Consider the following 20,945-nt stretch of genomic DNA (forward strand, 5'->3'; position numbering starts at 1 on the left):
ACAATCGAACTTGACAGCCTCTGTTGGATTTGTTTGGTGCTAAATTAGTAGCATGCCGCGAGCATCCCGTTCCACCAAAATTATACTGGATAGCATTGTTAAAACATTCAAATATTGAAGGGGGCCAATATATGTGCAGTGGCCACATTACCACCTTTTCCCTGTACTTCTTTTGTCTTCTAAACTTAAACTTTTACTAAAAGAACTTTATTAATTGAATGTAGAGGTATATTTGAACGATCTCCTTTAAATTCGGTAGTTTTTTTGTGGTGACTGTCGAAATAAATGCAAACATTTTGAAAATGATCGTGTTACAATTCATCAAAGGCCACCGAGTATTGATTACATGTTTATAATAAGCGTTTGCAAGTATACTAACCCATTTTTTTTTTTGTTTTTTTTTTTTTATTTTTTTTTATGAGATAAGGGGGCAAACGAGCAAACGGGTCACCTGATGGAAAGCAACTTCCGTCGCCCATGGACACTCGCAGCATCAGAAGACCTGCAGGTGCGTTGCCGGCCTTTTAAGAGGGAATAGGGAAGGGTAGGGATGGGAAGGGATGGGAAGGGAATAGGGTAGGGTAGGGAATAGGGGATTGGGCCTCCGGTAAACTCACTCACTCAGCGAAACACAGCGCAAGCGCTGTTTCACGCCGGTTTTCTGTGAGAACGTGGTATTTCTCCGGTCGAGCCGGCCCATTCGTGCCGAAGCATGGCTCTCCCACATATAAAATTTTTGTTTAATTATGAATGCAGTCTGGTTCTTATTGATCTAAAGAACATTAAACTGCATTCATAACTCAATACGTAATTTCGTGTGTGATGATACACAAATGCATAACAGCATCCAATTATAATCCTTACAAATTAGAATGTATATATGCATGTTGCACCAGTGTACCATAAACAAATAGTTGAACCCGAAACCGTTCGGGGACCATTAGCCAGGTACATTTATCACGAAATTCCGAATTCAAATATCCGAACTGGAATGGAAACGTCACCCGGGGGAGTCGAAAGTAATATCTTACAAGAACATTACGTGAAGTGATTTCCATTTTCTTTAATATCATCTCTCTCAACCTGAGATTCAGTTGAGGAACAAAATGGCTGAGAGTCCTTCGCGTTGTGATGCGTTTATTTTTGTATTCTTTTTATGATAGACAATATTAATAATATACTATCTTTTAATACTCGCAACTATAAAATAACACTATTTATTGAATAATTTCCGATGTCCTAAAGTAAAGTATTACGTAATTTTCAAAATATCGCGTTACTATTGCCTCTACTGTAACCAATTTTCAATCATCTTGTATCGATCACTACTTCTATTAGACACCTTTTTTGCAAGAAAAACGTGTCCTGCATACTCAGCACTCCGGGGAATTGAGCAGGGTTAACTGGTCGCTGTTAAGTATTTGTTTTTTTTTTTTATGAAATAAGGGGGCAAACGAGCAAACGGGTCACCTGATGGAAAGCAACATCCGTTGCCCACGGACACTCGCATCATCAGAAGAGCTGCAAGTGCGTTGCCGGCCTTTTAAGAGGGAAATGGGGTAATAGGGGAGGGAAGGGAAGGGAACAGGGGAAGGTAGGGAGGGGAAGGGAATAGGTTAGGGGATTGGGCCTCCGGTAAACTCACTCACTCGGCGAAACACAGCGCAAGCGCTGTTTCACGCCGGTTTTCTGTGAGAACGTGGTATTTCTCCGGTCGAGCCGGCCCATTCGTGCCGAAGCATGGCTCTCCCACGTATATTGTGTATTAACATTTTTTTTTGTTGAGTTGTGAATAATATCTATGGACGCTTCACACCACGTCAGTCTGGCCCCGTGCTAAGTACCTAAAGGACTTGTGTTACAGGTACCAGACAACGGAAATATATTTAATACTTTTATACTGTACATATATTTAAGATTTTTATTATATCATACACATATTTAATACACATCCAGACCCGGGAACATTAAAAACTTTTTGTTCCGTCGGCGGAATTCGAACCCGCGACCTCCGGCTTGAGCTACCAACGCGCTCACCACTGAGCCACAGAGGTCGTCAAAATGCAGTCATGTTTTAAATTATCAAAAGAATATAACTCCTTAAATATTTTTTTGTCGGATTTGTGTTTTTTGATACCTAGCCAAATGCTGAACAACGTCCAATTTTTATCTATTATATACCCTGTACCAGTCCTTATAACTAATATCAAACATTATTTATCACAAATCATATAATTATCAGTCTCTACTACTATAAAACACACATACTCGTACACACAGTCTCTATTACTATTGCACACCCCATAACTCTTTTTTTTTTTTTTTTAATATGAAATAAGGGGCAAACGAGCAAACGGGTCACCTGATGGAAAGCAACTTCCGTCGCCCATGGACACTCGCAGCATCAGAAGAGCTGCAAGTGCGTTGCCGACCTTTTAAGAGGGAATAGGGTAATAGGGGAGGGTAGGGAAGGGAAGGGAAGGGAGTAGTTGAGGGTAGGGAAGGGAATAGGGTAGGGGTTAGGGGATTGGGCCTCCGGTAAACTCACTCACTCGGCGAAACACGGCGCAAGCGCTGTTTCACGCCGGTTTTCTGTGAGAACGTGGTATTTATCCGGTCGAGCCCGCCCATTCGTGCCGAAGCATGGCTCTCCCATCTTCTACTATGTACACAGGGTGTTACCACTGACCTGTTTATGCAGCAGTCGGACGTGGAAGTTGACGACGTCACTGACGGGCTCGCCGGACTCCGTCACGTAGTACACCAGCAGGGAACTGAGCGGCGCCATGTCCGCTGACACAGGGAACCTGGTGAACTTATATAGATGAGAAAGGAATATGAACAGAATACATGGAAGTGATAATAAAATCTAATGGTGTAAAAATTGATAAATATCAATATTAATATATTTTAATAGATGATTAATATTATGATAACTATATTCTAGTCGCAGAAGAGTGCATACGATAACAATAACAGATTGGAAAATAGTATTTCAACAAAATTACAACGACGACGACAGTGAAAATATCAAAAATGCTTTTTTGGACTTATCGTCAATACACTATTGATATGCCACATTACACACACTATAATACACACAAATAAAGTGATTCACCTGTATAGCTGAACGATTCAGATATTATTTAGTCTAAGGCTATCTCAGTAACACTCGTTTAATTTAAGGTTCAGGTTACTCTCATAAAAACTTTGTAGACTAAATGTTTCGTAGTTATTATCGGTGATTATTATTTTTAACAAATTTAAACCGACTTCCAAGGTAAAAAAAAATATTCTTAAAAATACGATCTAAAAAGTATGAAACAATTCTTATTCTTCATAAGCGCCTTTTTCGAAATTCGACTAAACCTCAACCAATTCTGTTCCCGATTTTCATTCGTTTGAAGTCGGTACCAGCCCAGAACCGAGATACTTGACATTGAACTTAGTCAGTACCGATTATAATACAAATTTTTATTCTTTACTTGTATATACGTGGGAGAGCCATGCTTCGGCACGAATGGCCCGGCTCGACCGGATAAATACCACGTTCTCACAGAAAACCAGCGTGAAACAGCGCTTGCGCTGTGTTTCGCCGAGTGAGTGAGTTTACCGGAGGCCCAATCCCCTAACCCCTACCCTATTCCCTTCCCTACCCTCAACTATTCCCTTCCCTTCCCTACCCTATTACCCTATTCCCTCTTAAAAGGCCGGCAACGCACTTGCAGCTCTTCTGATGCTGCGAGTGTTCATGGGCGACGGAAGTTGCTTTCCATCAGGTGACCCGTTTGCTCGTTTGCCCCCTTATTTCATTAAAAAAAAAATGCCGTTATCGTATTATACGTAGTAAGAAAGTTAAAAGTCCTTCGCAAGGTGACATAATATTAATAACACGACATAAAATATCATAAAATGTTAACACAATGGACATGTCCATTCATACAGGGTCCATTCCATTCAATTCACAAAGGTGAGCGCAAGTCAATGGGTTCCGTACTGACAGCTCACTGACCCGCGAAAATAGATTATGTCCATTTGTCAAATGTTCGACTAATGTCGACGCCATATTGTATTAATTCGATATTGGCTTTATTGAAACTGGTTTTCAATATCATAAAACGAAAACAACCTGTAGATTGTTTTATTCTAAAACTTTTATAAATATATTTATGTTTAACTTAACCGCAAAATACTTTCAAGATTTGAATTTTCCAAATCGACAGCATTGATCATGAATGATCTATGCTGTGATTGTATGTATCGATTGATCATCGATTTGACGTATTTTTGCAGCTAGGGCTTTCGAGAAATAAGGTTTCTCAAAAATGTAAAAGTTTGCAAAGTTTTCTGTAGACTTTAAGATATATTGTATGCGTATTGCGCAATGTGATACATTTTGAAAGTCCAATCCGAAAAATCTTGCCCATTAACGGGTTAATTATTCGAAAACACAGAGCCGGAAGTGGGGCAATTTGATCATTAATTTCCACTACGTTACTGCACTTGTAATTATTCTTTATTTCAATGTCCGATGGAGTTTTATGTCCTTTTTAATTAAATGGCCAGTGGGCACGACGGACATCAATTTGTTTTTTTAAACCTCTCAAATTATCATCGCACTGATTTTGTTAAAATTGGATTCTTTTAACGCACAAAATCAACCGTATTTTTGTTCTGGAATTTTGCAACTAAAAATTCAAATTTAAATTTGCACGAGAACTAGTAATTGTTTCAATTTTTTTAACACAAAGGATTGTTAAAAAAATATTAAAGCGAGCTTGTTATAAATTTTTGGAACTGCACATAACGATATACATTATGTGTTCATACGGTTTATACTAAAATTCTAGCAATGGTGTCTGTGAACTCTCAGCAGTTTGAGCTGCTGAGTCGATTTTTATGTTTGCTTTGGATATGTTTTAGGTCACGGTCCACAGAAAATTACTTAGTTTGGAAAAATGTACTGTTACTGTGCGATAATCGAATTTCACAGCAACAAAGTTACATTCAACATCTATTAATACGTAGCGTTTAGTAACAAAGCATTTAGTTACAAGTTAACACTGTGAATGCAAATTTACAAACACGTAAAACTCTAATTATATCACACAAATTTTATCAAATCTCATCCAAAGTATATATTCAATAATCGATCTTTAGCCCAACTTTTCCCATTAGTTCGGATCTGAGTGCTACGTCTGTTTAACTTAAATTACTTTTGAAGTTCCGACCGATAGTTTCTTAATAGCTTTAATGGATATTTGGAAACCGAAGTGACGTGAAGTTGCTAAGAATTGGGCAACAATCGACGTAGTTTAATAGAGTTAGCTAGTTTGTGTCATATTGAATGTTTTCGTAAGCGATTTTAGCGGAGTATTTGCAAACTTGAAAATTTAAGATGTTTAAAATATTTGGCATGTTTAAAACTTTATTTAATTACTTACTCCTAGACGCAACATAAAACGATATATTTTAATGAGAGTGCGGGTGCCATCGAAATTCACATACAAACGTAATACCAAGATCATTTCCCATACGAGAATATTTACCATAATTATTTGAGTTATTATTCAGCTTAAAATAGTAATTACCTAGGTTCCTGTACAAAGATTCACTGCAAAATAATTATATACCAATATATATGAACTACTATTTACACACTAAATTGTAATCGTTCATATTTATTGGTATGTAAATATTTTGCAGTGAATCTTTATAGAGGAACCTAGGTAAACTATCTTAAGCTGAATATTAATTAATAACTCAAAAATGGTACTTAAATATTTTTTATCATGACATAATATAGTATCATGTCTCGGTGTAAGTTGACAAAATTAATAAGTATATTATGTACCTTTACGTACCTTTAACACAAAATAATAATTATTATTACGCCTACCCCAAGTTGGTAAAGTAATGAATACTAAGATCCAGTTTATTACTCATACCTAAGTAGTTATGATAGGACCGATACTAAGCCAACAGGATAATATTACCCTAATCACTTAACAAGTAATTGGTACTTAAACACATTCAATATAATATATTTAAGTTATTTCAACATGAAATTTAATGAAATTTAACTTCTTGGTGGAAATTCATGTTCAATTAAATAATAATACACTTTCCTTGCACTTATTTCACTTTATTTTAAAAAAAATGGAATAAGTGCAAGAGTATAATTATTTAATATTAAGCTATTGCAATGCTTTTATGGGCTTTGAGTGCGGCGACGTGGCGAATTAAGAAATTCTGTGATGAAAAAACCTAACAGGGAAGTGTTAGGTTTTTTTCACTTTACACTCGGGGGTCGGTGCGGCGTTGCCAGACTTCGGCACGGTGTTTGTGTGCGTGCGACTAGACTTGCGAATTATAATTGCATAAGGTGATTAAAATGACATACAATAGCTTTACTGCGGCAGTCCCTGAGTGTCACACTTTTTTTTTTAATAAAGACCAACGTATATTTAAACGCGATTGAATGTGAAACTAAAATTACAATACTTACAGCTAAAACTGATGATGATTGCGCGCACCGAAATAGAAAAGCATTTTCCGTTACCTAGTATTAAAACCTCGTGTTTTATTTTATGCCGTAAAATTGAAAATGGCGCGGGAATGACCTAACGCGTTTTAATAAACTGTTTACGTTACGCTAGCGTGGCAGTGGACGGGTTAAATCTAATAATAAAATCTAACTTGTTATCCGTTTCCAATTATGGTGATTTATAGTAAAATTTAATCTACGATGAATACAGAGTTGTTTTTGACTATATAAACTACGATTATAAAAGTTACTATAACATTGAAACATTACCGTTATGTTACATTAGCTATGTCCACACTATACACTTTCATCGTCAATTTTCGTCATCAACTTTCATATAATACGCATTCAATAATTGAATGCGTCAAGGAACGCAACGCCAATAAATTGTTGTCATTTTTGAAGTTTTTAATACGGTCATGCGTCGCGGGCATGCCTCACGTTCGCTGTTGACTTCGCTATAACGCATGCCTTTGACGAACAGAAAAGGCACAGTGTGGATAATGCTAATGAAAAATATTTTAATTTTGAAGTACTGTTAGTAGTAATATGATGTTTTGAAGTATACGATATTATTTCTGATAAGAAAAGAATCATATTCCGCTTTTTATGCCCTTTCAAAAAAAATACTTGAATTTAAGTAAGTGTGGCGGTAACCACAATTCGCCCAACGAAATGACCGAGCATGCTATCTCTCTCGGTCGGAAGATCTTCCTTTTCGGCCACCAACAACGTTAAATAAGTTTGCCCACAATATAGGTACTCTAAGACCAGACAAAGATAAATTACACCCTGTCATTTTTATACCAATGATAGTATGACTGATAGTTCCATGACTGATGATTATGATGAAAAACACGATAAATTCCAACAAAGAATCCACGCCAATTAGGCTAAAAATAGCGGAATGTTTTGTATACGCGGCGAAACAATTTGTTGGCTGTCAGCCGGCTATACCCTGGGGGTCGCATTACATTGATTCATTAGTTGTCAGAGGTGGGTCCCTTATTCGACCCGTGAATATTTTGACGTAAGGCACGTTCGGTTCGGTGGTCACGATATAAATATAATGTTTTACAGTTATATAATGTTTGACCGCTTTGATTCTAATTCAAACCTTACGTACCCAGTTTCCTAAAATAATTTTTTAGTTCACACGTCGAATTTGTATTATGAGAAGTTGCGTGAGTCATAGGCAGATAGCAGATTAACTTAATCATAGCCCCTAGCCAAGACGTGTTCTGTATCGCTTTTTTAAAGAAACGCTGATCAAAATGTATGGAATTGACATAATAAGTGTAATTATTGTTGTTGTATTATGAAGAAGCGATAAAAAAACGTCTCGGCTGGTTGCGTTAAGAGGGCGACTAACCCAAAAAATCAAACACCGTCCTTCTCTCTTCACACTCTTTCATATGCCAGGTGAAAAACGATGACGCGGAATCATCGCAATTTTTTTTTCAATAACTCGATAAATATACAAAATTTTAAAAATCCGCTAGGTCGGTTTCTCAATGAAAGAGTTTTATACAATGTTTTAAAATATTAACTTAGTTCAATGCACGGTTATGGAAATAAATGAAAAATTCGTGAAAATTAGATGCATCTTTATGATTTTTTTCTACCGAGAAAATTTTAAGATATCGTGTTTTTGCTAAGATTGAATTCTTGATATAAAAAATATAATGTAGTATCTAATTTTAGAAAATGAAGCAATTCGGGGCTTATTTTCAAGTACAAAAATGAATTATAAAATCTAAAGTTTCGGGTGAGTCGCCCCCTTAGTCCCAGCCAATAAGCACCACTATCTTGACACAACCCTACTAAATGACGTAGGTCCGTCATTTGCCTATGCACTCATTTTCCTGATGTTATTTAATGCATCCAGATGCCCTACAAAGTTTTCAATTTAACATGCCATAATGAAATTGTGTATCTGTTTTAAATTGTCACCGTGTAACTTCGTTACAGCCCGCGGGACCCATTCGTCATCGCTGTAATCTTGTTAGCCCGTATTGGTATTGGTCAGTATATTCCGATGTCACCCACTGATATTCATTTGGATAATGTTGTTGCTGGTTTCATGATTATTCGGATAGTGTTGTTTTTAACTCGGTTTTAATCAAGTCCAGATATTGTTAAACAGCTAAATTGTTTACTTATATTGTTCTAAAAATATTACTTAACCTAGTTAAAATATGTGTTGTACCTATGTTATGGGTACCCAATATTCGAAAAACCTTTTAAAGTTTGATAAAAATATTTTTATGTTAATAAAACTCACAAAGGTAAGAAAAATTAATTGAATAAATAATATAGTAAGCTCAAGAAAATATTTAAGCGTCGGTTGATTTGAGAAGCATACAAATAATAGTAAATAAAATAAGGGCGAAGTTAGTTTTATAATAAAACAAGCTTTCAGTAATAAATCTCAACTTCCCTTCCAGGAACATATTTCTTACTCACAACAGCCAAGTTATTTAAAGCCAGTGTTTTACAAATAAACTAATTCGCAGCTATTTCATCCTTTATTTTGCGCCGTAAAATGGAACGTAAAGGAAAATAGTTTTAAAAGCCAGCACCGAGTACTTTGCGACAAAGAACACTGAAAAGAATAAAAAATTCGAAATATAAAAAGCCGATGAAAAAATTCTCATTCGAAAATTTGAATTTCGAAGAGGCGTAACTTCGGAAAATACTGCGCCATTTCCCAGTAAACTTAATGTCGTTAACGTCTAATTTATTCTCAAGTTAATTTTTTAACAAAAAACATCCCTCCATAAGTATAATTTAGTACTAATTCTATTTTAATTACTTCCATCAAATTAGTATATTAATGGCACATAATTTGATTATGCATCTAATTTCTCAATTCGCTGTGCTGCTATTGAGGTAGGTTAACATAATAATGGATAGGTACATCAGAAGAGATCAAAGAGTATTTATTATAATAATTATTATTGAAATGTGTCCACTGGGCAATTCCATATGTGACTGACTCTACATTTGATACGACTTGCGTTTTATTTTGTCATATATTATGGTTACTATCATGTTGTTAGTATCAATTTTAAGATGGCTTTGTAGCAGATAAAACAAGTTAACTTATGTAGAAAAAATGGTATAAACTGTTGTTCTCAAATAGCATTTATTTAGTCAAACATAAACGTGACCGACACTACATGCAAAAGGAAGTCGCTTCCGAGAGTGTTTGTAAACACCAATAATCTTCCTCTCTGTGTGCTAAATAACTCTACTTTGTATTTTTATCGAAAGTGCATGAAACAAACTATTATAAAATGGTTGCCTATAACCTGTAAGTTATTTTAAAAAATATTTATTAGCAAAAGAAATCGTGACCGACACTACAGCCCAAAACGTGACCGACACTACACTCACTTTGGGCAGGTAAAAGTCGGTAGTTTTACATTAAACTTTAAAATTTATGTATCTCAGCACGTACAGTACGAACTCTAAAAGTATATAAAAGCTAATCAGTAATTAGTTAATTCATTAAAATGCTTTTTTGAACTTAAGCGTCACAAAAACGAAATCACTAATAATTAGTCAAAAAATAACTCAACATGAAATCTTCTCAAAAACTATTAACAAAATAACCCAAGAGGCAGCGATAGGCAGACTTTCGTCACTTTTTAAGCTAAAAATTTTTCATTATATGAGCCCTATAGAGGTAAGAACGACCAGACACTATGGAGTTTCGCTCGCTATTACTTTAGAAGGTTTCCAGTTCTGCAGGTCTATCTTACGTTCAATAAAGTTTAAAAATCGATACTTTTATCTTATTTTCTTGCGATATCTGTAATAATCTCATGTCTTACTGCCAGATTTTTGTGACAATTGCTTCCAATTTCCAGACATCGCAAAATTTTGGATTTTATTTGACTTTGAGGTGGTCTGGCAGGTTCTTAAAATAATAATTTAGCTTTCTGCTTCTCTCTCTCTGCTTTCTATAGCTGTTTTCGCCATCTATCAGCAAAAATAACAAACAAAACGCTACTTTTGGGCGTGATCGACTCTTTAATGTGACCGACACTACAAAAATATTTGTTAGAGTTTAGGTGCTATAAAAAAAGATGACAAATTTTTAATGCCACTTTCATTTGAGTAACGCCGTCACGTAGGAAAGTTACTAATTTTGTTGATGTAAAAGTAATTTTACTGTAGTTATAGACAAAAGTAATGATTTTTATGTGACCGACACTACAACTCGACACTGTGATCTTACAAGCTTATTATATCTTTATAAAAATGAATTTTCTCGAATCTCAAAAGCTATATCGGTATTTAATTGTTTGAACAATCAGTGTGTAACAAAATATGACAAGAATTTAAAATACATAACGTGAAAACTAAGTCAGAACATCATCACACAAAACCACACTCAGCCGAGCTCACGACATCATCTCATAAATGGCAGCTTTGCTAGAAAAGTAATGCTTAGAAATTGTTGCTTATATAAAATCTTACTAGTGCCATAATGTTGTGACTATAATTAAGTACTTTTAATACCAAAATCAGGTATTTATTTCTTTAGTTTATGGTAACTTTTACATGGAACTGCCCCACTGTCTATAATAAATGTGTGGTCGAAGATATAATATTAAGTTATATTGTTTTTAGGGTTCCGTAGCCAAATGGTAAAAAACGGAACCCTTATAAATCTGTGTCTGTCCGTCTTATTATTTCATAAAAATAAAATTTATTGCTACTGCGGAACCCTTCAGGGGCGAGTCCAACTCGCAATTGGCCGTTTTTTTTTAAATTTTTTGAGTCGTCTATGGGTTTTGCGTACTGTATATTCTTTTTACGGCCTGTTTCAATACTTCCTGATAAGGCTAGCCACCAATTATCTTGACAGATCAAGTACAGAGAATCTGTCAAAAAATTGTGAATAGCTTATTAGGCACTTTATCAGAAAGTGTTGAAACAGGCCCTTAAGATATTGCATAGCTTTTATCGCGGGCGTTGAGCGAAGTGACTGAATCAAGAAATTCCGTAACGAAAATAAACGTAATTACTTAAGAGGATTCCACACCGCCCTTTTTTCCATACAAACGTCCCCTGTTTCCTCCCTGGATAATGCTAGTAGAGTTATAATTTTTTTCCTGAATATCTACGGCCACTAATACAATGTCCCTATGTTTTCTTTTTTTTCATAATTTAATTATTAAATAAGATATGAACGTTCTAAAACCCAAAAAAATGGCCAGATTTTCCGCTGTGTTCAAACGTCCAGAAAACAGATTTGGCTAGATTATACAAAAAAAGCAAAACATAGGAACACAGCTCAAGCCTTTTTTTTATCTTTAATGAAAAAAGTACTTAAATCGGTTAAGTTTTGGAGAAGGAATCAGGGGACAACGAATCGTTGATTTTCTGGATTTTCTGCAGTTGTCTCTATCGCGTTCTGCGGTATAGGCTTGAGGTAAAGGAGACAGCTATAGATATTACACGTACTTTTTTTTCATTTCTCTAGCCCCTGTTGTATCCTCTTAATAATTATTACAGCGTTCCCGTGCATCGTCGTTTCAGTTCGGCAGACTTCGGCATTTTGTGTGCGTGCGACTAGACGTATGTGATTATAATTGCATAAGTTGATAAAAAATGCTATGTATTTGTTTTTTATTTAAATTTGAGTCGTCTATATGGGTTTTGCATACATAATATCCTTTTTTGTATCTTTTACAAAAATATTTGTCAAATTGTCACACGGTTAATTTCCTAAAATTGTGAATAGGATTAAGAACAATGTATAATCCAATCTAGGAGACAACAAGACCAATGCAGTAGTAGACCAATCGCATGATCATTTCACAAGTCAATAACCTCTGCCCATCTCTGCATAGACCAGCTAGAAAGCAGAAATATTTTCTAAAACTTCGCTCACAGAACTGATACTGGCAAGCCAATTGTGCAAGAAGTTTCCCTACAGCGATAACAAAGCTGTCCCGCTGTCCCGCGCCGGGACACGTGACGTGACACGTTCTGATTGTAAGACACGACGGTCTATTGAACTGAAAAGATACGGAGTTTTACGGCGTTGTGAAGTGATCTTTACGTTATGCTGGTGTAAGTTTTGTGTAAGTTCAATAGTAATATTTTATTTGTATGCTCACTATGTGGCTTTTGGCAAACTTAGATAAAACGTGCTAGTTAAAAATATAAACTGAACACAAAAACCTTATTAAATTGCTACAATTTCCGGCCGTTAAATACGACTTCATAATGAATTAAAGGCACTCATTCAATTACAAGCGAATCGTTGGCACCGTTAATCATGTTATATGAAGACAATCTTTATATTTCAGAATAAAAGTAGACATTTTATGAGAGTATCGTTCTAAGCGTTGAAATTCAAACCGGAATTGTATTATTACACTTCGAGACCTCTCCGCTACTGTCTTTGACCAATCAGTAGGTCGTTTAAAGATCATCAGTCCATCTTATAAAACTATAATGCCTCATAAACTCACGTGTAATTAAACCGGCACAGATCGGTATCGTTGGCTGGGCTGGGCGCGGGCACGGCCGCCCAGTGCACCGCGCGGCCACCGCTCGTCACAGCTGCTAGCAGCCGCTGCCGACAGCCGCAGGATGACCAGACGCTGGCTGATGCTATGCCTCCAGCCTGGGGAAGGAATGGTTTGAGACATAGAATAAAGATTTTTTCCTTATTTAAAGGTAAGGCCTTTCCTAAGATTAAGTCGGCTTTTAAACAGTTATAAGTACAAAAAACTCAGATAGTTGTTCGATACAAAATTATGTGATGTTCCAGTTTATATTATGGTTTAAGCCACGATGAGAGTTAACTTAATTTAATTTACATAGCTGCAGCGGAGGCATGACTTCACGTACAATGGAACTGACGTTTTGTGTCGCGTAGCTCCATGCAGAGAAAATTTGGCCGTAGAGGCCTTTACTACAGCGTAGGATCACCTATACAAAATTATAATTTATAAGACCGCATATAATAGGTTATGTGCGGTCTTATAAATTATAATTTTGTAAAAACATTATATGAAAACAAATATACATACTTGAAGTGGCGTAGGCAGGTTTTCTACAAGGAGGTAGCATTTGGAGGTGGAGTTCCATCGCCGTATTCTCTCCTTCGCCAGCACGTAGTGAGTCTCTATCTCCTTTCCTTCCACAGCAACTAGCTCAGCCTGAAACAAATAAAGCGATTTTATGGATAAGAAAAAAGGTTATAGTTTTAAAAATACTGATATTCAAGCATCAAAGTATATTTTTCCCTAAAATTCATGCAAACTCTAATGAATATTGACGTCACAATGCCGGTCATATCATAATAATATATATTATGATAATGTGAACATAAAATGTAGGTTTATCACGTGATAATCGTTAATTTTTCCATTAAGAAAAACTATAATTCCAAAATTTATCTAAATTAGTTCAACGGTTTAAGCGATACTGTTGTTAGATACACTTTCACATGCACTCGTATCTAACAACAATATGTATCTAAATAACTATATTTTGTCACCTTTGTGAAATTCAAAAGGGATTTTCCCTCCGACCGTCAAATTCACAACCCACTGGACAAGGCTGTAGAGATAAAGCTCCAACTATTTTAGATTCACGCAGCATTTTCAGGGTAATGGTATCGATATTCGAACCCACAATGTTTTATCTATATCCCTTTTGAAGTTCCGTTCTCAAAGAGTAAAAGAGACTATTTTATTAAGACATAGTGTCTAAACACACTAGGCCGAAGTTACGCGGCGTAAATTCCGCATGATTACGCCCGCAATGTCAAACGTATACAATATACGGACGGAACGCGACGTAATAGTATGTCATCGGTATTTTAAAATACATCGCGGGCGTAATCATGCGGAATTTACGCCGCGTATCTTCGTCCAAGTGTGTTTAGACACTTATTTGCCTACGTGCTGTCTGTCTGTCGACAGACTGTATAGTGTATAATATATAGAACTGATCGTCAGTTGAAATATTCAGAAACAAGGTACTATTTCTATTGCCACTTTGATTTATAAATGCTAAAAACAAAATAAGAAAATTACTTAGCACTCCCGTTACAACAAATGCATTTTTAGGGTTCCGTAGCCAAATGGCGAAAAACGGAACCTACGGTAAAATGTGTGTGTGTGTGTGTGTCCCAGCTGTCCCTCTAACTTCTAAAGTGGGGGCATGATAAGTCTAAATATAATATTTATTGTACATTACTATAAAAAAAAAAAAAAAAAAACTACCAGCGAAAATTGGTTTGAACGAGATCTAACTAGTGTTTTTATACGTCTTAAATGTTAAATCTTAAATTAACTTTATTAAATCAACTGAGATACAAATAAATTAAAAACCGTTTAATTTCCTTTGTGCCTTGAACCCTTTATGGGCGAGTCCAACTCGCACTTGGATGGTTTTTTTTTCTCTTTTCTGCTCAATATCAATAACGTCTTAGATAAGTAGCTACTTACTATAATATCTTAGAATACATTTTTTAACAATAATTAAAATCTTTACACAATATAAAACATACTTAGTAGGTAGTAAATGGTACGTAATCCTTCAAGAAAGCCCGACTCGCGCTCGGGGGTTTTGTTCCCCATTGCCTTTATTTTGAAGTCGGAGTGTATTTGTGAGGTTCGTTTGAATCCCGTTTCCTTTAATATCCTAATGATGTTATTATAATGGCGTATCATTGTTAAATAAATTGGAATCATGTTGTTTGTTTACAGGTTTATATTCAAATAAATCTATTTCAATATATAAATCTCTCGTAACTTTGTTCGTGTAACGCGGGAGCCGTAAATTCGTTTCTGGTTAAAACGATGTCCTTTCCCAGAACATTGTTTTTATCAGGGTTTATATCAAGGAAATATCCTCATACCCACCCCGAGTTCAACGGTTGATGAAGTAGTAATAAAGAAATATATTTTCGCATTTATACTAGTAGTAAATATAAACTGAAGTTGTTCATTACAATAAATTATCGCAAATTGGTAAATGCTTTGAAAAATTCCAGAAATTGCAAATATTATTTAATTTATACCTTTTGATAGATTTTGCAAAGCAATAAAAGAAGATAATTATTATAAACGAAGATAAGGAAGCAAAGGCAAAATAGATAATAGGAGCACCAGATGTTGCAATACAAGAAAATACAATTACTAAACCTTAGCTCTTGCAATTATTATAATTAAAATATTATTATAGTAAGGAACAGACGCAAATGCTTTAGTTAAATAATATTATTTCCATGTTGTTGCGTTGAAATAAAATATTATTATATTCGAGTAATACTTGGATAAACAAAACAACAAAATATTCTTTGTCTAAAGCATGGAAATTGGAATTATACTGTTAAAAAGCAGTTATGCCCTGTAGCTATTATTTATATTCTACTAGCTATCTCGGCAAGCGTTGCTTTGTGGAGTATTTCGCCTATATTATTACCGGTAACTAACATTGTGACACAAGAATTTTATATATATTCTTAGTCTGAATTTGAAATCTCATTAAATGCAAGCACCTCAAGTCTCAACAATGCCTAGGTTTAAAGTTGAATAATATTCAATCAGCTAAAGTTTTTACAATAATATATCGTATGAAAAAAATTGAATAGAGAGTGATTTTTTGTGGTTTTGAAAACAATACATAACATTTTGGCTCCCCACAAAAGGCTTTCATCAAAACAAAATTCAACAATAATTGAATATGTCGGATGACAAAAGGCGATATGAGTCATAAAAAGCATTAACCCGACCCGACTTTTGTACAATTTCCGAACGAAATGTCGTCTCCCAAAAGGAATAATTCAATAAACATAAAGGAAATATATTAAATCTCCTATCGGTTGGCAACACGCGAATCGTGGATTACTTCACAATATTTATGATACAACTGAAAGGATTTTAATAAGATCTTGCTTAATAGCTTTCGAGAACTTCGAAACTCAAAGAGAATATATTGTATTAATAAAGAGGTACATACAGCTTCTTATTAATAAGCTATTTTTGTTTATTCAAAGTCGTGGTTTATCATAAAGAGCTTCTACAAAGTTAAGAGTCAAGATGTCATCTGAAAGATTTGTTTAGGTTCAATGGTTTTAGTCAATGCCTAAATCAGTAATATTTAATGATTGAATGGTAATATGTATTGACAACAGAGAGAGTAGACGCACGTAAAATCAGCTTATTATATAACGTTATAAGATTGCAACTGATAATTTTACCTCAAACGAAGTCACACCTAGTTGTGACATCACTTTATTCTTCATACACAGAATCAACAATTGTTATCTGTTTATTTCTGGCAAGAATATTCACAAAGAACCATCTAGAAAGTTCCTCCGGTGCCATTATGGGCGTTATCCGCAGCACCGCGCTATTTAGCTTGCAGATTAGGGCTGTTTTGCATACACAAGTCCTTTATGTCGAAACTTGGAACTCTATTCTTCTGAACGTTGCCTAAATATACACTTAAGATGTCATATTGTTATACCTTGTCTGTACTACGGGAGAGGACGCAAGATTTTGTTAAGAAGTTTTTTATATACAATATGTAGTATTCAGATGTGGTCTTTTTGTTTGCCTTATCAATTCGAAGCTATACATTATATGTATCCATTTATACTTTTATTGTTACACCACTACCACAATAATTAAGAACAAAATTATCACATTAATCCGTAGCAGTGCCGTACTTTTTCTTGATAAAAAGTAGCTTAACCATGCCATGCGCATGCCAAATAAAAAAAATAGTATTCACGAGAAAAGTGATTAATGTGTACACTCAAAAACTTTGCTATTATAATAATATTAGTGAGATTACAAACTATCACTAACAAAGGACCTTCTTAAGTTAGCCTGTATACAGTAATTGATCTAATAAAATTGAATGTAATCTTTTCGAGTCATCAACTAATCTAATTTCCCGAGAGCCGAGCTGCAAGTTAAAAAAATTAAGACGAACTTTGTCAGAGCTTGTCGCCGGCTGAAGGTTGATTTTAATTTAATCTTAGAGTAGAGATCGGCAGTGAACATCATTTTTAATCGACTTGTAAAAAAGGAGGTTATCAATTCGACACGTGTGTATGTAATATTATATTACCAGAACTTTTCGTATAATATGTTAGTCTATCAGCGTCTGAACAAAGATGTATGTAGTTTTTATTTTTGTGTTCACATATCTCCTATTTCTATATAAGTAATTCTTTTTTTGTTGTATTAGATATACAAATTAGGGAATACTGCAAGTTTCATCATAATCAGTTCTGCAGTTTTTTGAGATAGGGAATTTCAATTCTCAATCACGTACTGCATTCTTGTGTAACTGTATTCATACTGCATATCAATGACATGTTACAGACTAACGGCATTAATTGCTATGTATAATATTAATAAACTGTTATTTAAGTTGGACAAGTCTAACAAACAATTAATAGGAATCAATATCAATCAGTGAAATACAATGTACAGACGCTTATGAATTTATATTTCTCTGAAACTACTATGTACAACTATTTATGTTAAGTGTTCAGAACCAAACTGGAAAGCTCACAAAACCATTAAACTAGAAGTTTAAAGCGCAAAATTTAAAATTTGCCTTCCTCGCAGCCTAATAACAATAAAAATGTGTACCAAAATGCTTACGATTATTGTTATTTTTGTAATAAAATTGTGAAAATAGCAACAATAATACCGTAATGCCGCCATTACTGTGGATGGGTTTCCGTTTCCTAGGTCGGTGCAACTTGGCGAGTTTCGGTTCGCAATAAAACATCGTTATTGCAGTATACTTGCTTCGTATCAAATAGCCGTAGTATCTGGCTATCACCTATATTTTGGTTATTATAATCTATGTAATAATAATATCTATGGACGCTTCACACCACGTCAGTCTGGCCCCATGGTAAGTACCTGAAAGACTTGTGTTACAGGTACCGGACAACGGAAATATATTTAATACTTTTTATACTATACATATATTTAAGATTTTTATTATATGATACACAATATATTTAACACACTTTCATGACCCAGGAACTTTGAAAATTTTTTGTTCCGTCGCGTCGGCGGGATTCGAAGCCGGGATCCCCGGCTTGAGCTACCAACACGCCCACCAACTGACCCACTGAGGTCGTCCCATGTAAGTTATGGTTTATCACATATCCCACGGAAACACTGTCGGTCTCACCACAAAAGATGAAACATCTGTTGAACAGTTGTTTTGAGACCATTTTGTACTGAATTTTTCTCTAATCAACTGTTCAACGGGTGTTGAAATCGTTTGTAGTAATACCGTGTATTTCCAGATAAAAAGTGGCTAATTGTATTGTAAAGCAGAGCGTAAATTACTACTATGCTAAATTTTATCTAAATAAAAAAAGTTTTTGCATTAAGAAATAAGCTACCTAGACATTTTAAACTTTCGCCTTTAAACTATTAATACTATGACCTAATTGTAACACAATATTTAAGTAAAGTAAAATAATTGTCTTGAATGTGATGGAGGTAAATTTAGCGCCAGCAAAATGTTGCCTATAGATTATCCGAGTACACTGTGTAGTTTTGTAGGTCACTAAAAAGACTTGAAAGCTTCACTACATGAAATCATCCCCAAATAAATTTATTCAGAGAAGTACCAAACGAATTAATTCCTTTATTTCCAAATCCCATATCCACACCACAAACAGCGGCTCCGAATTACCATAGAAGTATTGTTTTCTCCGAGGCAATTCCTCCCGAAGATTCTTCTCAACTCTGATTGAAACCCGAACTTCCAAACTTTTGCCGCCTTCGCTCTAATCAATATTCATTTTTGCCCCAACTTTTTGAGAACATGTAAAATGTCACACTTAAACTTTATGGGGATAATAAAGAAGCGAAGTTGATTGAAGTATTCTCTGGGTGAGTGATCGTATCACGGGGGATGTGAGTGACGAATTAGGAGGTAATTTTGTGTTTTTGATAGTTGAGGCCGCGATCTCACTAAACTTACTATTAAGTTTTTTACAGACAAATGGCACTTGTCGACGGCTACCGTCGACGCGTGTCGTCGACAAGTGCCGTTCGTCTGTAAGAAGCCTATGGGCCAGCACTGCGTTGCGGTGACATTTCGTAAGAATCTAAGACGCCGCAGAACGCATCGTGGAAATTTTCGATGCGACAGTGACTATTTTCAATGAAATTTTGCGCTCCGACATCTTATCGCATTTCTGTGCGATGTTGTTTTTGCGATACGACGCCGCAACGCAATGTTGAGGCCTGGCCCTAAGGGTTAATTCAGATCACAACGCGAGGCGCAGATGCAAAATTTTAAATTTGTGAAAAAAATGGATTTGACAAATTTGCAAGACATCTCACGCAATTGAAATCTGTCAATTTAGTACAAATTTAGAAATACATCTACGCGTCGCGTTCCGACGGCTAAGGGTCAATTCAGATGAATTGACCCTTAGCCGTACGTGAGAGAAAGCCACGGGCCACCCAGTTTGTTTCACACGTACAATGTTTTACTAGAAAATACATTTTCATATTATATTTTAACCGATAATACACTTATTATTGTGTAGTGTAAATGAGCTAGTAAGCCTGATTTTATTCGGCGACGGCTGACTTTTGGTGTTAACCCAGCCAAGTTAATAGCAAGATGCTTTTAGGATTTATTATGATTCATGCAAAAGTTGTGTAATAGAAAATATTGCGTGAAACGCAGATTTTTTAAATGTAAAATTTACAGCAAAACAATAAATATAAATAGAAGAATTTCCTATTTAGAAATGCCACGGTAAAATATTGTAAGCTTAACATTTACACCACGTTCGATACAAAGGATTTAAAACACGAGAATGGTGCAGCATAATATTGCAATGTAAGCTGGTGGCGCGCCAAGGAGGTTCCTTTGGACCGAATTTTATTAATTTTGTTAACACAGAGCCGTGCCGTTGACAGTTCAGTTTTGGTAATGGACTTGGCAAGGGTTTACATATTATTTACAAGTATTAAATATTCATACCGCAGCGAGCCTTTGCGAAAATGCAAAAATAAAGTCGTATTTTAATGCCCTACATTGTAAAGTGGATGCGAAAATCTTTATTACAAAAATATAATAATTCAGAATGTTATTTTATAAATCTTTTGTTAAAATTATATATTTTTTAATTTAAAAGATACTAAAATGGAACCCTAGTAATAGTATAACTTATATAATTCCGAATTGAAAATATTCCGCCAATTCCAATTTCCTGAATTATTCACGGAATAAAACCTATAAGGTACCTAATAAGATCTCATTTGAAAACGCAGCTTGTACGTGCATGCTCTTAAATTTAATTAAAAAATGCAATCTCTCCAACTCTTCGGATTAGATTCGAAGGGGGAGTCTAATT

The 20,945-nt window shown here is 35.1% G+C and overlaps 1 protein-coding gene across 2 annotated transcripts in view; it reads right to left on the minus strand.

Moving 5' to 3' along the window:
• LOC121725790 (C3 and PZP-like alpha-2-macroglobulin domain-containing protein 8) overlaps positions 1–20,945 on the minus strand; it is a 216,963-nt gene that overhangs the window by 52,197 nt on the left and 143,821 nt on the right. For both annotated transcript variants that reach the window (XM_042112911.1, XM_042112912.1), the window contains 3 exons: positions 13,606–13,734; positions 13,042–13,196; positions 2,690–2,807 (listed from right to left, as the gene is read on the minus strand). In XM_042112911.1, the coding sequence (XP_041968845.1) occupies positions 2,690–2,807; positions 13,042–13,196; positions 13,606–13,734 (402 nt within the window). The remainder of the gene's footprint in view (positions 1–2,689; positions 2,808–13,041; positions 13,197–13,605; positions 13,735–20,945) is intronic.

This window comes from Aricia agestis, chromosome 3, assembly GCF_905147365.1.
Source record: "Aricia agestis chromosome 3, ilAriAges1.1, whole genome shotgun sequence".
Classification (NCBI taxonomy): domain Eukaryota; kingdom Metazoa; phylum Arthropoda; class Insecta; order Lepidoptera; family Lycaenidae; genus Aricia; species Aricia agestis.